This window comes from Notolabrus celidotus, chromosome 19, assembly GCF_009762535.1.
Source record: "Notolabrus celidotus isolate fNotCel1 chromosome 19, fNotCel1.pri, whole genome shotgun sequence".
Taxonomy (NCBI): Eukaryota; Metazoa; Chordata; class Actinopteri; order Labriformes; family Labridae; genus Notolabrus; species Notolabrus celidotus.
Window position 1 is genome coordinate 9,306,967 of NC_048290.1, and position 20,765 is coordinate 9,327,731.

The 20,765-nt window shown below is 40.4% G+C and overlaps 1 protein-coding gene across 1 annotated transcript in view; it reads left to right on the plus strand.

The window, feature by feature from the left end:
* Positions 1 to 20,765, plus strand: part of pappaa (pregnancy-associated plasma protein A, pappalysin 1a) — a 105,008-nt gene that overhangs the window by 46,969 nt on the left and 37,274 nt on the right. The window contains exons 11-14 of the mRNA XM_034709161.1: positions 11,932 to 12,042; positions 13,524 to 13,659; positions 13,815 to 14,028; positions 18,996 to 19,170. Of these exons, the coding sequence (XP_034565052.1) occupies positions 11,932 to 12,042; positions 13,524 to 13,659; positions 13,815 to 14,028; positions 18,996 to 19,170 (636 nt within the window). The remainder of the gene's footprint in view (positions 1 to 11,931; positions 12,043 to 13,523; positions 13,660 to 13,814; positions 14,029 to 18,995; positions 19,171 to 20,765) is intronic.

Genomic DNA, 20,765 nt, shown 5'->3' on the forward strand with positions numbered 1-20,765 from the left:
GAGGACAATAATAAAGTGTAACCAGCTCTACGTGTGTTTGTGTGTGTGTTTGTTCTGCATGAGCGAGTTGAGGACGGAAGGCGAAGATAGTTCATCACTTCCTTCAGATCTCGTAAACAATTCCTGCATTGGTTTTGTGTCTCAGTCCCTTTTGAAGTCTAGCAACCACGTTGAGTCTGTGTGTGTGTTTGTGTTTGTGTGAGTGTGTGTGTGTCAGGGAGAGAGTGAAGCGGGCAGTAGTGATAGGGATCTTTGCGGATGCAAGAAAGCAACAACAGCACAAGAAGGCACTTGAGGAGAAACAGAGATCATAGACAAAATCTCATTTGCGATGTAGTTGTGTTGTACGCGTTTGTGCACCGTGAGTGATGATCGTAATGTGCAGCATCTGTGCAGAAGTGCTGAACTTTTTCTTTACAGCTAAATCTGCATGCACCAGATTTCAGCAACATGAGAACAAATGGTGCATAGAGGCATGAATACATACTGAACTTTTGTGTACAATAGCTTAGTAGGCTGCAGTTCAAACACTTTTAAGTAGATGTGTGCTAGATCCTTGTATGGATGACACACATTCATTTTTGGGTCACAAATCCCTGCACTAGCTTGAAGACTGCAGAGCTGTTGTAGGTTTTTGTTTGGATGCTGGGGACAGGCAAGTTTGGAGTTGGATATGGTGGGGTGAAAACATAAAAAAAGACATGTAGATTGAGATCATGAAGGAGAGGTTTAGATTTGTAGATATAAAAATGCTTTAGTGCCTGCAAAACGAACGTAAAATGATTAATACAGATACATTATATCGTGGCTTAAGCGGCATATAGAGTAATGTAAGGATACAAATGACAGATGGATGAAAACACTGAATTAGTGCTTGAAGAGAAACATTTTGGAAATTAGTCTGACCGACAGTCTCTCTGCATTTAGAAGAAAATACATCATTGACAAAAAATGATTGTGAAAGACGAGAAGGGGCCAAAAACAATCTTAAAGGCCATTCCCACATTAAAATGTCCTCGAATGAGCAGATTTATCCAATCAAAATACCATATGGACACCAGATAATGTATGGAGTTAATAAAATTCAGACACATTAATGATCACAAACACGCTGCCAAATTATTCCAGCCAAATTTGAACTGTTTTCATTTCCCTCTTCCTGTCTCAGACTCATTACATAAAGTTGTAGAGAGCCTCTAATGTGGCGCTACCTGTGACTACAGTAGAGTGGCTCCATCTTATCCAAATGACTTCCTTCTTTCTTGATCAAGCTCACACACACACATAGGTACACAGTCAGACAGAGACTCACAGGCAAACACACACTCCATGCAGGATTATAGGGCAGGTCCATAGGGGACTGAAATGTACTACTGCTGTCTTTGTGGAGCAGAACATAATGTTCCCCCACTACCACACCGTGGAATACGGTGAGCCAGCTCCACTTGCTCCAGGGGGATTGGATTGGAGAACTGGCCCTAGCAACTAACCTGTGACTGTGTGTGTCTCTCTCTCTCTGTGTGTGTGTGTGTGTGTGTGTGTGTGTGTGTGTGTGTGTGTGTGTTGGTACAGGCTCCTTGCCTTCATGTACATGTGTGTAGAAGGGTTTGTGTTCTTAAGGAGTGTGCGCGTGCATTGAAACTTTAAGATCAAACAGCAAGCCAGGTGATTTCTCCAGAGAGCGTTGCTGCCCAGGCAATCTCTGACGCAACCCCTGGGCACCCCTGGAGAACACTCCCCTTAATTATACATAAGAAGCAGAAGGGATAACATTTTAGTCCTCTCACGCTGCAAGAAATTGCTCATATATGAAGTTCAAGCACCCTCACATGTTAAACAAACATATGAGCATGAAGTCTGAATTAAATAACCCCTTCCACAGTCGTCATCATAGGTAAGTAATGCTTCAGATGGAGGTGGAGATGAAGAGGAGGGTGAGCTGTTAGAAACAGGGAAACAATAACTGGTCCAGTTTTTTCACAAATCCCTTTAAATCAGGCAGCGTTTGCTGATGCCTATCTGTATTTAGTGGTCTTATACTTTTATGCACATTTTCATCTACATCATGAATGCACACAGAGCCCTCCTAAGATGGAAAGTGCATGTCCTCCACCTTTCATACAAAAATGATGCCAAAACCCACAGCAACAGGTGCTGGCTCTTTGTGCTGGTAACATCATGTAAAGCCTGAATCTAGGAAGTAGAGATTGGCTGAAGTGGCTACAGAATAAGATCAGAGATCCCTCAGGTCAGCAGTCTGTAACAGCTTCTTCTGCCAGTTCACAGTTATGGAAAGTTCAGCGACTGTAATTTTAGTGTTCTCATGTGTTCTCTAACTGTTCTTCTCTCTGCTATGCTGCAAGAGCCACATTTGTCAACAGAGCTGTCAATCATGCATTATAACCCATTTATTTACAAATTAGGGATCAGTATTTGGCATCAAAGAACTAATCAAAAGCAAACTTTTTAGCAAAGGAAGCCCTTTGGCATTAATTGACAGGAGAATAACTAACAATAATCAATGGAAGTCCATTTTTACCAGGAGAAAAAATAAAATACAAACATTATGTCCGTTAAAAATAAAAGAAAGTCGAAATTATGAGATAAACATTTTTAATTTAAGGCGAAAAAGTGAAATTAATCGGAAGAAAGTCAAAATCATAACATAAAGGTCCAAAATTATGAAAACATGGGTCATTATGATATTAGGTTCTAAATCTTAATTATAGTAAGTCAATTATCAAAGTTGTATATAATTAATTTGACTTACTTTTTAAATTGTATAATTAAGTGTTTCATAAATTCGACTTTTATCCCATGATTATGACTTTTTTTTCAGAAATACGACTTCATTCCTTTTACTTTTGTCTAAAAATTTAGATTTTTGTATTACATAGTTATGATTTTTTTGTCTCATAATTTAAACTTTTCTTTTCTCATTACAATAACTTGTTATTTTAGATTTCTTTTTAAGGTTAAGTCTAATTTTCTTTTATTTGTTTGCAGAAATAGGCAACCATAATAATGACAATAATAAAATTTGAAAATCATTTTGTTTCCCTGTCTGTTAACCTGGAGGATGCGGGCTTTATGACCTGTATTGAAGCCGGTCATGCTGTGTCTGCACTTTTGGGGAGCTGTCATGTCATTCCTGACAGCTGCATCCCCCTAAAGAAACTACACAGCCCTCATCAGGCACCGTGCCAGTGACATAAGCGTGTGGAATCATTAAAAACAAACCCCCGGGATGGTGTTCCCTTTTCCCCTTATTTTACTTTTCCCGTTTCAATCATTATTGTGGTTCTTCCATGTGAAAACGTCATTGTGCTTGGTGCGCTTTTTGTGGCACTGATGACCTCCCTTACATTTTCAAGCTGTTAATTTGCAGTGTTTTGGTGCTATTTTATTGAGCGTAGGGAACCACTTACTGAGGGACACTTAAATTCTCCGCAGACCCATCTGTTTTCAACTTTCTGACATTGAACGCTCACCACTGTGCACCCTACCACCCAATCACTGCTCATGTCCTCCCAATAACTCCTCATGACAAAGCATAATGAGAATGGGATAGGTAAACTGCATAATTGCACCCACTTTCTAACTTTTACAGCCCCATTTTCAGTAGGCCATGGAAGTGGCCCATCATTAGCCACCAGGACCAATGAGACGGTGAGCTTCAGTGGGTATGGGTGGGGCTGGGTGACAGGACATTACCTCACACACCAGGCGCTCACCAGCATTCCAGTAAACCATGGGATGGTGCTTGGAAACTCATACTAGGTTCTCTCTGTTGCTCTTTCTTCCTTTTTCTCCACAAATGCCTCACAGATGCTCACTCCTTCAAAATTTGTATGTATGCTTCTGACAAAGAGAGAGAGGGAGGAATGGAAAAGAAGAGAAAGAAGTACCTTATGTTGGAAATAAACATTTTTAGGAGGGGCTCTGACAGCATAAATATTCTCTTAGGAAACTGTTTTCTGAATTTACATGAGTTCAAAATTTCCAAAAATTCAGAACAAAACAATCTAGGTCAGTGCCTGACCTCACAGAGTCCTTTGGCAGAACAATAAACTCTGAAGTGCTCAGTAGGTATCCTCGGCTCCTAATGCCCTGGTCTCACACTGAGTCCAGATCATTGGTTGGATGGGTTGCATGAAATGAGTGAATGTCATCGCTCAAGTGAGCAGCTTAATGAGGACAAACACAGTATGCAGGATATCGATTTTTAAGACAGTGGGCATCATTTGCGATCATTTTCAGAAAAGGGAGCTTGTAAATTGGTAAAGACAAGGGGGATTATGGGAGATGTGGTTGACAAAGACAAATTCTAACAGTGCTAATTAGTAAAAGTGCTCCTACAATCTGCTCATCTGATTACATCTACCATTCTCTCTCATGGTGGATAATATGTGGGACATGATGTTGTCATGATAGTGTCCTCATGTCTGTCTCTGTGCAGACACTATAAGCTCATATTGTCGTCTACTTCTCAACCAATCAAAAATGAGGGCATCACGCTTTTATTATTTCTGAGTCTGATAAGCCAAGAAACCATTTTCTTCATGTGTTATTGTCCAATCCACTTTGGACAAAATCAGTTTTCATGTTAGTAGGGCGGCTCTGCAGTGATGCAGAGTCAAAATAATGAATAGTTTCATTCAGTTTCGGGTGCCAGTTTGGCCTGGTGGTTGAGTTGTGCACCCAATGTAAAGAGGCTATAATCCTGAAGCGGGTGATGCAGGTTTTAATCAAACCAGCGACTCTTTTCTTGCATGTCTTTCTCCCAGTTTCCTGCTCTCTCCGCTGTAATATATCCTCTCTAAGAAAGGCATAAAAGCCTGAAGAAAAAAAAAGTAATGATTATAATAATTTGCCTCAGTTGTATTCAAGTAGCGAACCTGCTTTGGACACAGTTCGTAATGCCATTAGAGCCAACACACAGCCCATCTCTGTTACATATTTCCTCTTATCCTAGTTTATGTTTGGCTTATACTTTTATCTCCTTAATGAACGTTTTTAACTGTACAGACATATTTTCAGGGTAACAAGGCTGACAGTTGTAGTCTCTCTCTCTATCTCTCTCTCTCTCTCTCTCTCTCTCTCTCTCTCTCTCTCTCTCTCTCCCTCTCTCCCTCTCTATCTCTCTCTGCACCTTTATCTCCTCTGGTTTCCTCTTGGCTTTAGACACTTAGCTCTCCTTTTATCTGAAGTGGTGATTTACAAACACCAGTTTGTATCCACAGACCCAGGACTGGATGTTGTCTGCCAGTCTGACTTTCCAGCTGGTACAAATTAAAACCATGTGTGTAACTTTGTGTAAGTGTGTGTGTGTGAGTAATTGTGTGTGTATGTGTGTGTGTGTTTTGAGTTAAGGAGTTGAACTCATCTCCTGCATTGCTGTTAGTGTTTTTCAAGGAAAGTGAGAAGTTGTTTTGTTCCAAATAGACGTCTCAAAATTGGACTTGTGTACCTAAAAAATGACTGTTATGTCCTTGTTATGAATCAGAACAAGGGAAACATATGTTACCCATGTCTCGAGGCAGTGGAGGCTATCAGAAGTAATCCTTTTTGTTTTTTTTAACAAATAGGAACCTTTTTCTCATTTTTGAACAACAAACAACTTTTACCTAGAGGCAAATCCCCTGAATGGGTATTACTTATTATGATCATTATAATATTAGCTTTTCCTGTCACTTTCAACGTTTTTTACCTCTTTAACAACAGACCTCCTTTTAGTTTTCCTTAAGACTTCTTTTAAGCTGTCGTTTGTCAATACTTGTTGTAGTTCTAATCAAGCAGTTCTCTTGAATGACTGCTGGCAGGTGGTGTAACAGATTGAAGAAACACAAACAAAAACAGCTCTTAGTGTAGCTGCGTAAGGGCTTTTTCTTCACTCAGTCTCTGAATTTTGGCTTTCCTATTCCTTTAATCCATCTGAACTCAGACTGAATCAGTAATAATTGAATTTGCACCTTTTCTTTACCTGTAGATGATGTTTGTCATCCCTGCTTTGCTCTCAATTTGGCCTTTTTATGACATTATGCTGTGCTTTTGATATCATTTTTGACTACATGAATAATCATATTAAAGCTTCTGTTAGAAAATTTCGATAAGCGTCAATTTTGGCGCCCCCTAGTATCTCTTTTCATAAGCTTTATTTTAATTAGGAATATGTGTGTATGACTTAGTGAAAATCTCCGCCATGGAAAATGTTATAAAGAGGCTACTTTTGCAGCATTCAGTTGATTATTGAGATTGGCACCTACCCCCGACCTGTTATGAGCCATATATATATATATATATATATATATATATATATATATACATATATATATAGAGAGAGAGAGAGAGAGAGAGAGAGAGAGAGAGAGAGAGAGAGAGAGAGAGAGAGAGAGAGAGAGAGAGAAATAGTCAGTCTTTGTGCTAACGTTCTTGCTGTTTTGTTAGCTCATATACGGGCATCACTATCAATTTCAGTCTGTTTTATAACCAACTAAAAACTCCTCACAGGATCTTTAAATATATTTGGTATTACTTCACAGATCTAAAAAACACACATGCATGCAAACTTTGTAATTCCTTGCATGTCTTTGAAAACCAGATTTTTCCAAAACACAGTAAATAATGTGTTTGACACCAATTACTTTTTATCTTCAAATGTTTTCCAGTGATTTAATATTCCTAATATTCAGGACGGGTTGATTAGGCTTACAGTATTACCGCGATTGAGGAAATCACATCTGTTCTTTATTTGAGTCTCCTTGGATTCAGCTGATGTTTGAACCGTAAAAGTTTATTTTTAAAGTTTTGTTGTCACAGAGACAGATTTAAAAAAAAGTTGAAAACCGCACACCAAGACTTGCAGAGAAATTTCACGAGTTAGTCTGCATCAGTTTCTACAATGATAATGCACATGTTTTATGCACATAGTATTATTAAAGTGCCTATACTGTGGCATCACTTGCTGAGGTGGTTGAAGTAACCTTTATATTTTTAATAGTAGCAGCATGTTGAGAATCTGACCTGCATAATGTAAATGATACAAATGCTTCTAGGCTTCCATTCCCCTCTTTGCATTAATCAATGAGCCTTATATCATCCTTGGAGACTTTGTGTTGAGAATGCATTAATCTCAGTCAGTAATTAACATCTGATCATGCCTCGAATGAAACCGAAGGTTAAAGTCATATAATCTAGCAGTTTTGACTCTAACTAGAAAACAAAATCTGAAACCTTTAAAAAAAAAAAAGGAAAAAGAAATTGGTTATTGTTTTTTTTTTTTAAGTACAGATTGTAACAAATTTCAGATTGCAGGACCCTTCTCCCCCCAATATGTTTCTGTGCTGTTAGATCTTAAAAGACACTTGTTAAATTCCTAAACTGGGTGATGTTCTCAAAGGTTTAACTTTTCACTGTTGTTAATAAAGTTAAACATGGATTTTCATTTAACAGAGAGACACAGAAAATGTATTTGTGATGTTCAGACAAGGAAGTTTTCCTACGGTCAGTGTTTGAGATCATGAACCTTAGCCCATACATTACTGTTGACCAGCCTCCAGAAGTGTCACTTGTGGTTGCGAGGCTCGTCATCAGGCTTGATTTTCTTTGAAAAACAAAAACCCTACACATCTCCTAAGGACTCAAAATCTGAGATGTTGTCAGGAGAAAGAAAAACTGGCATGAAAAGACAGAACAGTGGTTGTACCCAGCCTGTAACATTTTGATTTAATAAAACAATAACAGAAAAAGATTATTAGAAAAAGACGGCTGTTGTTTTTCACTGAAATATCCACCGTCAACAGTTTTTTGTGCCAGGTTGACCAAAATTTGAAAATGTTAGAGTGGTTTGCCAGTACATATCTTTTTTAGAGATTGAGCTTTAATAATAATGGGGTAAAGAGAAATACTGTGTGGCAGCCCCATGGTGCAATGTTAAGCACTGTTGACTTTAACCAAAGAAGTCTTAGGTTTTAAACTTTGCGTCTCATCATGAAACAAGGAGTTGTTGTATCTTCTTTACTCACAGTTCAATCTGCTCCAAATCCCACGAGGATGATCAAGATCCACCCCTGAAAACATCTAGATTCCAATTTTTCTTTTAAAGTCATTGCACCACCAGAAAGAGCAGTACTGAGTCTTGTATACAATGTTAAATCTGCTCCAAATTACAAAGGTTTGTTGACAGTCTTAGCCTGCACTGATCTGCTTTTTCATAATCACATCCCCACCTATTGGAGATAAGGGGAATAACCAAATATACAATGTCTGTTTAGATTTAATTTAATTACATTTTCAGCCTGAACAGATCAACTTATCATTTTGGGTCATAGTGAAAGCAACACCTAGTAGGGCACAGTTGCAGCTGCAATGCCCTGTGACTTCACCCCTTCGTGCACAAAAGGCCTGTCAATTGAGTCTTTAATTTCATCTTCATTTTACCAGGAACATTCCCATTTAGAAATAGAATCCTTTTTAAAATCAAGTCCTGGCCAAGACAGCAGCATTGCATTTGAATGTGTGTGAAATATTAGCTGTTAATTGGCTTGCATAGCTCTAAAAGACTTACCACAATAGGTGTACCAGTCCCGCTCTACAAAGATTCCTTTGGAAAACATCAAAAGTAGTTTGTAGTTCAGTAATATAAGTAGTGGTGTCATCTGCATTTAAAATGCAATTTTGAATCAGTAACACTGCACTTAAATTAGCTCTAAATTGTAAATAAGAAAGGACCCAGTGTGGACCCCTGTGGGACACCATTTGTTTATTTTAAAAGCTTAAATCTAAACCATCTACTTTAACTGTTGGAGTTTTATGAACAAGGACGTTTTCAAGTTTAACATTTTTTGAGACAACCAAATGTAGACTAACCACACTAACAGAAAAAAGTGATAAGCAATACTGAAGGCATTTCAGAAGTCAAGGAAGAGGTACACAGTCTAACCCAAAGTGTACTATGATAAACAACTGCAAAAGCATGTTACCACCACCACCTCTCTTATTCACTGCTTTAATGACTGTATGAAATCAATGGTGAATCTATTAAGAGAGCTTTGACTCTTGCCATTGCATGAGAAGGAGGTTGGAGAAAGTGTAATGAGCCATGGGAGACTTGTGAATTGCCTCCTACTGGTGTGACGCTTCACAGAGGGGGGTTGTATGCTTGAGTGCAGGGGCTTTGGCATGCCCGGCAGTGTTTGCCTGTCTCAAACAGTGGGATGTTAGAAAACACAACAGGAGATGAGTAGGAAATTGTAGGATGCTAGAAAGAGGGGGAAGGTGTAGGTAGTGCCACCTGTGTTTCACATAAATAAGTCATCAGTTTTGCATGCGGAAAGGTTTTTTTTCACCCTTGTTAGAGTGAGGATAGCAATGGAAACCAGCTACTCTTGACTGTAAGTCATTAGCAGCCTACAGTCAGTTTAAATCATGTTGGTTGGTTAAGTCATACAGCCTTGGAGAGAGCTGTGGGTTCTTCATCAAGTCCAGACCAAAGTCAGTGTTGGGCTTGGAAGAAGTGTTGGACTCTGGGAAGCCTTCCACTTGCCAGAGTAAACTTAGCCTTAGTTTCAATATTGTTACTGTATTTATTTCATTAATATTAAGCAAATGACAACTTTTTTTCCTAACTAATACAAATTGGAGATCAACACAGCTGTCCTCAAGTGGGGCCATAGTCCCATGGTGACTGATCTCAGGTGTTTGCCACCTGCATTTCTCATTTCTGTCACCTCAGCTCTTAGCAGAAAGGTCATGTCAACAGATCCAGGGGACAGATATATAGACAGATAGCTGCTCTGGCTACTTTTCCACAGTGGCAGGATCTTACAGTAGCCTCTCTAGCAAAACTCTCATGTTACTGGTGTCTCATTTCACTAGCTCAGGGCAGCGGGCGAAACTCACCGTCCTTGGGTATGTGCCCTCTCTCCCCTTTGTGTTATATATTGCTCCTTAGTCTTTTACTGACGGGTCTATTTATCACTTTTTTCTTTCTTTCTACTGCTTTTCCTTCTTTTTAAAGAAAATCACTGTATTCGCCGTCTCATCTGTTTTCTCCACATCCTTTTTGAGTTTCGCTGTACACTTTCAAACATCATCCGGGGATAATGAGGTGATGATATGTGGGACACAATTCCTGGATCTTGAACTTGACAGCAAAGCCACAGTAATTGGATGACTTCGTCACTGTAGACTTTTTAATGTCCTGACACCAACATAGTTTTGAATTAAACTACTTTCCCTATGCTTTAAATCATGGCCAAACTATAATTGCTACTTCTGATGAAAGAAAGTCAAGCAGCCATGGCTTAGATTTGACCTGAGTAAGCTTTGTACGTATGTTCTTTATATACAGGTGGGTTACAGGTGGCTTTTTAATGTGCTTTACCTTTTTTTGGTGCTCTGGCCAAAGACCTGGGTCATTTTCACTGAAACTCTGAGGTTAAAAAAAGGACAAAAGATTGTTTTCCCACCAGAATATGTTTTGCTTTCATAAATATCACCATAGTGGTTAAAGCTCTGCTTTCTTCTGAAAAGGGTGAATCTTGGATTGAATTGGGTTTACTTGCATTTGCTCATGGTGCAATATTAAGCAAGTTATTGTATCTACCAAATAAGATGGATCTAAAAGGAATCAGAGGCTCAGTCTCGATGTCCGCTCTCACACGGTCACTGTCTTTGAGGCGTTTAACCTGCGAATGATTTTCTTTGCAAGTTTTCACAATGGGAACCCGTTAACTCAACTTATTACCTGGCTGTGTTATAGACTTGATTCTTATTGGTCAAAACCCCATAACAACAGGGATTCACTCTCGACTAACAAAAGAGGCACCAGGGACACCAGGATTACACAGTTCATATCAAATCTATCAAGGGAAAGGAGTATGACACATTTCACTCTGCCTGTTGACACTGTGGGGCAGACGCACAAGTCCATGCCTCTGGCTGGGAAACAACTCTGAAGGGTTGGGATTTGGTAGGTGTGTTGAGGGGGAGTGTGCTCGGGTTGGGGTCCTGCACACCCTGTCAGGGTTCCTAATTAGCATAACTACCTGCTCACTATAACCTAGTTAGTGATTCATAAACAACAGATCTAGTCTGACTTTTACCAGACAGACTGATTAGGAGTAAAACTGAAATACCATGCAACAGGTATGAGTATGGATAGACAATCCACTGTATGGAGTAAATGTGACAGAGCTATTTGACACAGGTGAATAGTTCAGGTGCTGCTTGGAATCTTTAAAACTCTCTGAGGGCTTCTAGTGGGCAGGTGTGGCATGTCAGAGTTTAAAGAATCAGTCACAGAGACATGTGTGGGTGAGTATCAGGACCAGAGGAAGAGAAGAGAAGAGGGACATGTGATGCATACCAAGGTGCCGGGTTTGTTGACAAGACACAAACAAACAAACAAACAGTGCTGCACAGAATGGACGTCAGCTGCACGTCAGACCGAGCTGCAGACAAACAGCTGACAGTTGTGGAAAACAGGGGTCACAGCCTTTAGGGGCAGGGCAGGCACAAACTAAAGCTTTCAAAGTATGTGTAAAATACAAGGTAGTCAGGAACTCATTTTGGCAAATTATCTGTGAAACTTGAACAAAATACATTTTTACAACACTGTCAAACAGCAATCTGAGTAACTGCTTGCTAGCTGGCAAGTTAAAATTACTCATTGGTTGTGAAATATTTTGGTCACCTTTGATACAATATTGCCATAATATCATGGTCCATCACTTTCTTTTAGAGCTACCTTTAATGGGTTCAATACACAAGATGTATAAGGCTTGTCAGCACCATGTGTCTAACTATAATGGGGTTATTAAAGTTGTTGAAACTTGGGGAAAACGTCATATCTTGCTTTTACATGTATTTAAACTAATGCTTACTATTACTTTAATTGGACATATCTTCTTTTTCCTTTTTTTCCCATAGACCTGTCAATCCAAGGTGTTCGATCTATCAGATGGAGTGTCCCAGTACGCCTGGTTCCCCTGTCGTCAGAACCATGACTCAAACTGGGGGTATCCCAATTATTGGCTCAAGGTAGGATCTGTTAACATAATTATTATAACAAACAAACACAGGAACCTTGGTGAACTGTATTGAAATCAAACTGCTATAGTTTCAATTGATTCTGTTGTGACCTTAGAGGGAATTGGGCAAAAAAAGTGTGCTTGAATTTGGAAAGGTAGTATAAAAAATGTATATGAATCCACACTCTGCTGGAGAAAGAAATGTTACGGACCAGCTGTAGGGCCTTGAGGCCTCAGGCAGAACAAGCCTGAAACCTATGCTTTATGCTATTGCTTGTAGTCCTGTCACCAGGACTGTCTTTTCTTGTCTCCAGAGGACTAAAAGGCATCACTAAAAAACAGGGATGGCGATGCTTTTGAGGAAATTCGACTCTTGTGTTTTCCACTCTCCTTATATAGATAATTAACCTACTGTTCTTGCTTTTATTTTACAGTACCTATTAAAAAAGTGACCACACTGATGCAGTATTTAATCGCTTTTTAAAGGGTTTATGTGATCATTACTTTGTAGGTTTTATGATCAGGATAATATATTCTAAAGGAAGCCTGTTTTATTGGGAACTCATTTGGAAATTAAGTGTATAAAAGCAGTTATGTTAAAAAAAATGAGCCAGGCAAGTACGTGGATACTACTTTGTCTTAGTTTAGTTTTAGCTTTCACTATTACCAGTGTGTTTAACTCTAGACTTGGAAACCAGTTATGTCATTATCTTTTGATAATGACATATTACTGGTTCAGGTTGAAGCTTGTGAAATTGAAGGGAATCTTATGTATATGTAAACATTTAACCTCATCAGGACTGATGTGTGACTGAAAAGAAACATAGAAAGGAGACATGTTTCAGTGTCAGAAAAACACATTTGCAACTTGTTATGCATCGTTAGGTGACAGCCAACAAGAGCATTTAACCAGTTCCTAGCTAACATAAGAGATTGTTACACAATATGTCAATTTATAGTATGAAATATTGTTTTTTCAATGATTTTTTTGTGCTTTGGGGCTTTTATTGGTGAGGACAGGACAGTGGATTGAGTAAGAAACAGGTAGAGAGAGTGGGTAGTGAGTTGAACCAGCGCTGTCTGCTTGAAGACTATAGCCTCTGTACATGGGGGGCATGGCTTAACCACCAAACCAACAGGGCCCCATAACATGTACATACAATATGTGAGGCAACAGTTGTGTCAGTTACCAGTGTCTGTACAGTTTGCTACATAAAATAAACACTTTAAATTTCAATATTGTAGCCCCCTTCCTTCCTTAATGACGTCAGAGAAAAAGGCCGCCATCTGAGCTTCATACATGCTTAGATTACAGCGTTGTGTGAGAAAGCAGAACACTCAGCGATTTAAAAAGCAAGCAAATGCTGACAAATTATTTACCAATGTGAGAAACAAGCAGAAGCACTTTGTGGAAGCAGCTCCAGATGAAACTAGGAGAAAGGAATGTTGAGAACTTGTTCCTAACTTTGTTCGTTTATTTCCTGCACTCAGGCACACTTTTCCCACCCCATGGTGGCGGCAGCAGTGATCATACACCTGGCTGCTGATGGGACCGGCTACATCGACCAGACTCAGTGTAACATCACTGTCCAGTTGGTCGACACCAAAGAGGGCATCCATAGTCTAGGTGACGTTCATTCTCCTTAATTAGAAACTGCTTAATTCACCTTTTGGCATCAGCGTCTACCACTCTGAATTTTCCTGTTCCACTTTGCAGACGCCAATCTCAGTACTCTCTGTTTTCTCTTTGTCTCCCCTCCATCCTAAATATACCCTCCACAGGTGATTGGCGTCTCAGCTGCCGCACCAACCCCCTGGTGATCCCAGTGAGCCACGACCTGTCAGTCGCCTTCTACCACACCAAGGCTATCCTGGTCATGTTTGCCTCCAGCCTCGTCGCCATCTCCGGTGTGGGCCTGCGCTCCTTCCAGTCCTTCGACCCCATCACGATCAGCGGTTGCCAGAGCAATGAGATCTACAACCCAACAGGCCAGAGGTGAGGCCAAGCAGTAGAAGGAAAATGGAAGATGGGTGAACATGAGGCCTGCATGTGTTACACACATATCAAAAGCAAAGACATGCATATAAAATCCTAAAATGATGTGCATCTACAAAAGAATGTGGCCACACACGGACTTAAGCACACACATTTTTCCACAGAAAACTTTTCCAATCGCTATAAATTAAGGTTGCTCCTGAGTAGAGATATTCTTTCAGCCCTTGTTGCTAGTTAAGGCCATTTTTCGACTAGTTGTTGCACACTAATAAGTTAATTGGACTGAATATACTGTCAGTTTTAGGTAAATCAAAAAATGGTATGAGTGCCAGTTATGAAAATAAAGCTATGTACTACACTGTCGCAACAGAGTATTATAACACTGTAATAATCCTGTAATAATCCTGAGGGAGATTTAATAATATTATTAACTTGGAGTTTGCCTGACTTTTAGCTGCCAACCAGCTAACTAGCTAACCAGTTTAGAAAGTTTTGAGACACTGCAATAACCTTGTTATAAAACAACCTTGTTCACAATGGCTGCTCATGAAACTGAGCTAATATAGAGATTTTCTGTAAGAATAATGTAGCTGCTTCCACTTTGTCCACTGCACATTATTAGAGTTTTCCGTTGATCACTCACCGGACAAACACTCATCCCACAACAGACCTTGCCATACTACGTCACGATAACATGTTAGTCACAAGGCTACCTTCCTCTAAAGGGAAGGCTCTGCTGGGAACACTGTAGGAATAGCTCTAACAGACAACAGACAAACTGCTGCTCCTGATTACTTCTGAGGTTGTTATTTGTTGTAGTGTGACCACCCAACCAATGAAAATGTGTTTAACAAATAACCTTTTTTAATGACATTTTGCATTAGCATTGGGAATCAACTCTAGTATTAAGGAATACAACATAACCAACAGCTGCATTCACACATGCACAAAACTTCCCAATATTTCCTGAGATTTTCAGGGTGAGCTGCATGTGTGAAAGCAAACAGCTCACTTGACTTTAATTGGACATTTTCCTACCATTGTGGTGTTTTCTGAGTCTGGTTGTTTGGGAATGCAGCCCAAAGTGGGGTAACCTCCATCTAAAGGCTAAATACCGGCTTGAGACTGATAATTGACAAGTACCTTAAGGGAAATTTGTGCATGAAGTCAGGGTGAGCTGATATGCGGACACAGCAGGAATCATTCAGGAAAATTCACCATGAGCAACCAGGTGGGAGTAATGATGTTTATATAGTACGACTGGTGCAAAATCAAAAGATCAACATGTAAGAGGATGAATAAGAACATCAAGAGAACAACAAATATGTCTACACATCCGTTTGTTTGCACATTGCATTGCTATAAATGCAAAAAATGTCATCATAGTAGATTTGTTGTGACGTCAGTCGTCATGTTCTAGACAGGTCACTTTAAGGTAACAACTAACTCCAGAGAAATTCCAGCTTGACTTCACTAAGACATTACTTTGACCAGTTAAACTAGTTAATTCCCATCCTTAACCGGGTTCACCTTTTTAACCAGTTCAGTGACTCCATATCTAACGTGTGTGCATCCTCAGTTAACTTAAGATCAAATCCACTCTGGTTGTTTAGTGTGAGGTTGGAGTTTGTGAAAGAATAATCAAAAACACTATTTGAAAAAACACTAAGACTTCTTCTTTACAGTTGTATTTCAGTGACTGAATTCTTTAAGGTTTAATTTTCATATTGTGTCCTCCAACAGTTCGTTTAGCAAAGCTTTTGCAGAAGGCTTTTGATATCACGTCCTGGCTCCCAAGAGGCCCTTGCCCACCACCCCCTTTGTCTGACAGGGAAGACTTCACACTGTAAGGGATATACTGTATGTGTGAACATGCAGCATTGGAAACATTGGGGATAGAGATCATTGAAAATTCTAGAAAGTTTCAGTAGTGAAGGCGTGAAAGAGGCCGACATCAGCGGAGATACCTTTTACAGTATGAAGGAACACGCAGTTGTTGCTGTATATAAAAGGTGGACAGAGGTGGCAGTGGTGCAGTTACAATCATAGAACTTGGTACATACGTAATTATGTGAAGATAGCAGAAGAGATCTAAGGTTTCAGGAAGGTGTGAGAGTGTTTGTAGTGAAAACATGTTGAGCAAATTTCAGGTGACACCAGAATAAGAGACAAGAGACGCAAGAAGCTGTGTTTGTATGTGCGTGTTTGAGCCAGAGAAAGGCAGAGGCATGTTCTACTTAATGATGCCAACAAGCTGTTTAATGTGAGACGTCTGCCCAAAGCCACAGCTATAACACTAAAACGTTCTCAGCTAACAGATATATTATCACTGGAAATTTACAATTAATTCAGACCTGTTGCTGAGCTCCACACATTTGCAACAATAGAGCCACCGCCTCCAGCACTAAATCTTGTTTACCACCCCGGTTTGTTTGTGTTGAGTATGACAGAAGTGCACACTGCATACAAATATTCTCCTCTTTCCAAAGTCCTGCCAAAATGGACACGTCTTATTTCTGTAATAGTTTGTACACGCTTGTTTTGCATTGTTCAGTCGCCATTTTCACAACTCTTACTGGCTAATTAAGCTAATGTCCTGTCAATCAGGCGTCAAATGTGCACTCAAGCTGGAGCGGTGTTCTCTAAACCATGAATACAGAAGATCACATTTAATTAAACTCCTCAAAAATAGTTGTCAAAGTTATTTTTCAGAGTTTCTGGCAACGCCGCCACAAAAAACAATTAACACCCACTGAGCTACATTCACCATTTTTTTTTTCAGACACTCCACATTTCACTTGAACTTGCGACCATATGTTGTCGAGGAGATCCCCACAAACATTGCTAAACCAGACCACACATGCACAGGGAGTCACAATTTACCAATTTCCACACCACTGTCATGCATGAGACGGTTCACACTGATGATGCTCCCACAGCCCTTTCAACAAGAAGTGCTCGCACAAACAACACGGTGCAGAGAGAACTGACGATGGGTGGTGGTGGTGGTGGTGGGGGTCTGTGCAGGGAGATAGAGCTGTTTGTGGCTTTTGTTGTGTGCCAATGAGACATCCAAGAGCACCTAAATAGATTAAAACTGCTATGTATCTCTATCAGCCAGGAAATTGTTTTGTTAACACACACACAGACACACTCTGTCTCTCTCTCACACACACACACACACACACACGCACAGACTAGTTGCTTTCTCCTAGAGTTCTTGCTGACTTTCGTTTCTTGCTCCTTGCACAAGCTACAAGTTGAATAACATGTCATAGTATTGAGATCAGTCCTTTCTTACAGATCTGTCCGTACGACATCAGTGGAAAACCCTGGCTGGACTCTTCGTCTTTTTTATGTCATTGATCTGTTTCTTCTCCTCAATCGACTCCAATTCTTCATCTGCATTTTGTCATTAATGCCCCACACTCCAAATATCTCCTCTCCTTTTCACGTCACTCCATCTTCCTCCTTTCTTCACATCCCCTCTCCTCTTCCCCCCTCCATAATATCATATGTTTCCCCATTCCCCATGGTGTCTTCTCATCCTTCACTTTCACATCATCTTCCTCTCCCTCAAACTGTTTGCCATCTCCCCCTCTCCTCTTCTAACTTCTCCCCTTTCTGTGCCTCCTGCTCCTGCTCTCTCCCTCTCTCTCTCCCTCTCTCCTGGGCTTGAGCAGCACATTTCCCGTAATACTTATGCCTCCACAAAACACCACATCCCTTTTTCCCTGAGTTGTTAACAACAGGAGCTATTAACATGACTCAGTTTTATGTTCCATGCTTGTCTGCAAATGCATGCGCACGTATGTGTCCCCCCTCTCCCCGTCAGTTTTTCTCACCTTTTTTTTTCTCTGTAATGGTTTTCTCCATTTTTCGTACTCATCACCTCTTCTAGGTCTGACCTCCCTTTTTTTGACTACTCTTTTGTCCTACTTTCTATTCTACTGTATTGTACTGTGCACTGTACTTCTCATTTGCAAGGGAGGAGAACAGTTTTCCAGGTAGTTAATTGTAATTTATGTCAGAAATTCCAGAGCTACTCGCGAAAAAAAAGCACAAAGAGATTTTGTTCCAAGTTAAAGCGTCCACAGGGTAGACTTATAGGCTTCCTTAATTTGTCCTCAAAGATCTCAAACATGAGGGACTGATACTCATGTGTGTTGTCAGCATTTTGGCAGTATTAGCATTGTGATCAAAAATAGAGGAATGAGCTTGATTAGATGCACTTTTCTTTAAAACTGTTAGTTTTTGAGCATGAGTGAGGGAAAGTGTAGTAAAAATCCTTATTTGGATTCTTAATAACATGAGAGCAAGAGGTTGAAAAAAATGGTAAGATTATACCTTCAACAGAAGCAGAAAAAAATACATGAAAAGAGCAAAATAGGGATTCCATTCTTGTAGCAGCGACTTTAACAATGTTTCTCCAGACCTGTATTTTCTTACATCCCCCTCTTTCTCTCCCTCTCTTTCTCTGTTGGCTTCATAAGGGAACCCTATACTGTAAAATGTGGACTGTTGTAAAAAGGTGCCTTGGGCGTCCAAGCATTCCAAGACTATTAAATGCCTTCTCCATCAGGCTACCAACATGGAGTCCAGGCCAAACTCCGCAGTTGTGGCTTGCACATAATACATCCCGCCTTTCTTAATTCACAAAGTACACACACATGCCGCTCCCATGCAAATGGCAAATATGGCCGCCTTTTTCCTGCGTGTGGTTTATTGATTTGATATGCTAAGCAGTCATTGATTGATGCATGTGGTCGAGTCAATGCGTAGATATTTAGTTTGTGAGCGAACGTGTGACTGCCTCCATGTTTGCAGTGTTATTTCATACTCTAAATGAATGTTGGTTGTAACTTTAAATGTGGTCCCTTTTTTTCTCTGTCTCCCTCTCTCTCTCCCACTTTCTCTCACCAACAACCTCCCACCCCCCACCCACACACATACACGCTCGCTCGTAGTTGTGTACATTATTCGTGCGAAGCCATTGACTGCCAGGAACCCTTAATCCGCAATGCAGAGCTCAAGTGCAGTAGCCCTGGCCGCCACTTCTACAACGGAGACCGCTGCACCATCTCCTGCAACTCTGGCTACGTCCTGCAAATCCACCAGGACGATGACATCATCAAGAGCCAGGTAAACACCCTGCTACACACATGTTCGGGGGGAGCTTGGTGCACAAAGGAGCACACGGATGGATAAATGTACACATGCAAACACTTAAGTGCAAAAGCATTTCTGCAACATATGGGAACATGCGTGCTGGCATGAATCTGTGAATGCACACATGAACATGCATTGATGCAAACTCGAGCACACATATGGCTATAAAAGAGGAGAGCAATCGCGCTTTCTTTCTGTCTCTCCTCTCCTCCTCTATCTCTGCGTTTATTTTGTCACCTGCAGAAACTAGGCTTGGCACGGCAAGCCTCCAGGGACGATGACATCATGAACATCCAGGTAGATGAGTGCTGCACTGAGGAGCGGAGACGCCCCAGTCTCCTCCTCTTGCTGGCTCGCTACACATATACAAACATATGCACGCACATATATATATATATATATATATATATATATATATATATATATATATGCACACGCACACACATTTTCTGTACACGCACAGACATAATAGTGTTTAGTCTCTTGCTGAGCACGCTGCACCATCACCTCAAACAGTCACTTTGTATCGCTACTCCGCCGGGACGATGACATCATTGCATAGTGTCTGCTCCCTCTCCCTCCCTCGCTCCATCCCTGCTCATTTTCGCACACATTGAAGTCTCTGTTAAAGGGCAGAGATTTGCTACCGCTCTCACACAGCAGCAGCAGCACACACACTGAAACGCTTCCACGTAGGTACCAACACACATACAGTAAAGTACAGACAATCTGCCCTGCATAAACAGGACACAGATGTGAGCAGATACAGTAAACACGCACATGCGAACACACCACAAGTAAACAAATAAATAGGGTAGTTGACACTGCATCGTAAACCGTTTTGGAGGGGGGCCAAGCTGCTGTAAAGGCCGTATAAACACTTTATCCTCCTCCACGGCTCTGTAAAGCAGTCTACAAGACAATCTATTAATGCTCCCTCAGAGAGGCGGAGGGTTCAGAGAACAAGGTAAATTTTGTTTTTAATGTGTAGTTCGGTCTGGAACTGGATGAGTGGGGGTTTTGTTTGTGAGGATTTATAGGAAAAATGGACAAAAACAGAAGAGAGAGGCAGGGGAAAGAGTTTCACAGACCAAAAGAGAGGAGGCTGTTTTCAATATTTGGTCTTTCTTCTACTGGTCATATAGATGCTTTATATCCTGTCTGCACACAAAGTCAAATATATGCATGTGGGGTGGTGTGTGGCATGCACAGGTCCACATTTGCATCCACTTTCATATATACTTTATGTACAAACACTATCAGAACAGTTCTTCATTCAGCCTGCACAGACCTCTAATTGCATTACATTTTGATTGACAGTGCACTGTGCACAATGTGGTCATTCATCAATGTCAATTCATTTTGTGATAAATTATGCTTTTCAGAGAGGGATGGGCGGGAGAGTACAGAGGAAGTGGGGTGAAGGGGGGCAAGAGAGAATAGAAAAGGTTTGCTGCAAATGATGACTGACAGTTCAAAGGTATTTAGAGGACCTGTTATTTATGGAGAACTTTTTTGCACACATGCACTCCACTTAAAGACATCAGGTCAGTTTTGTTGGTTATCTT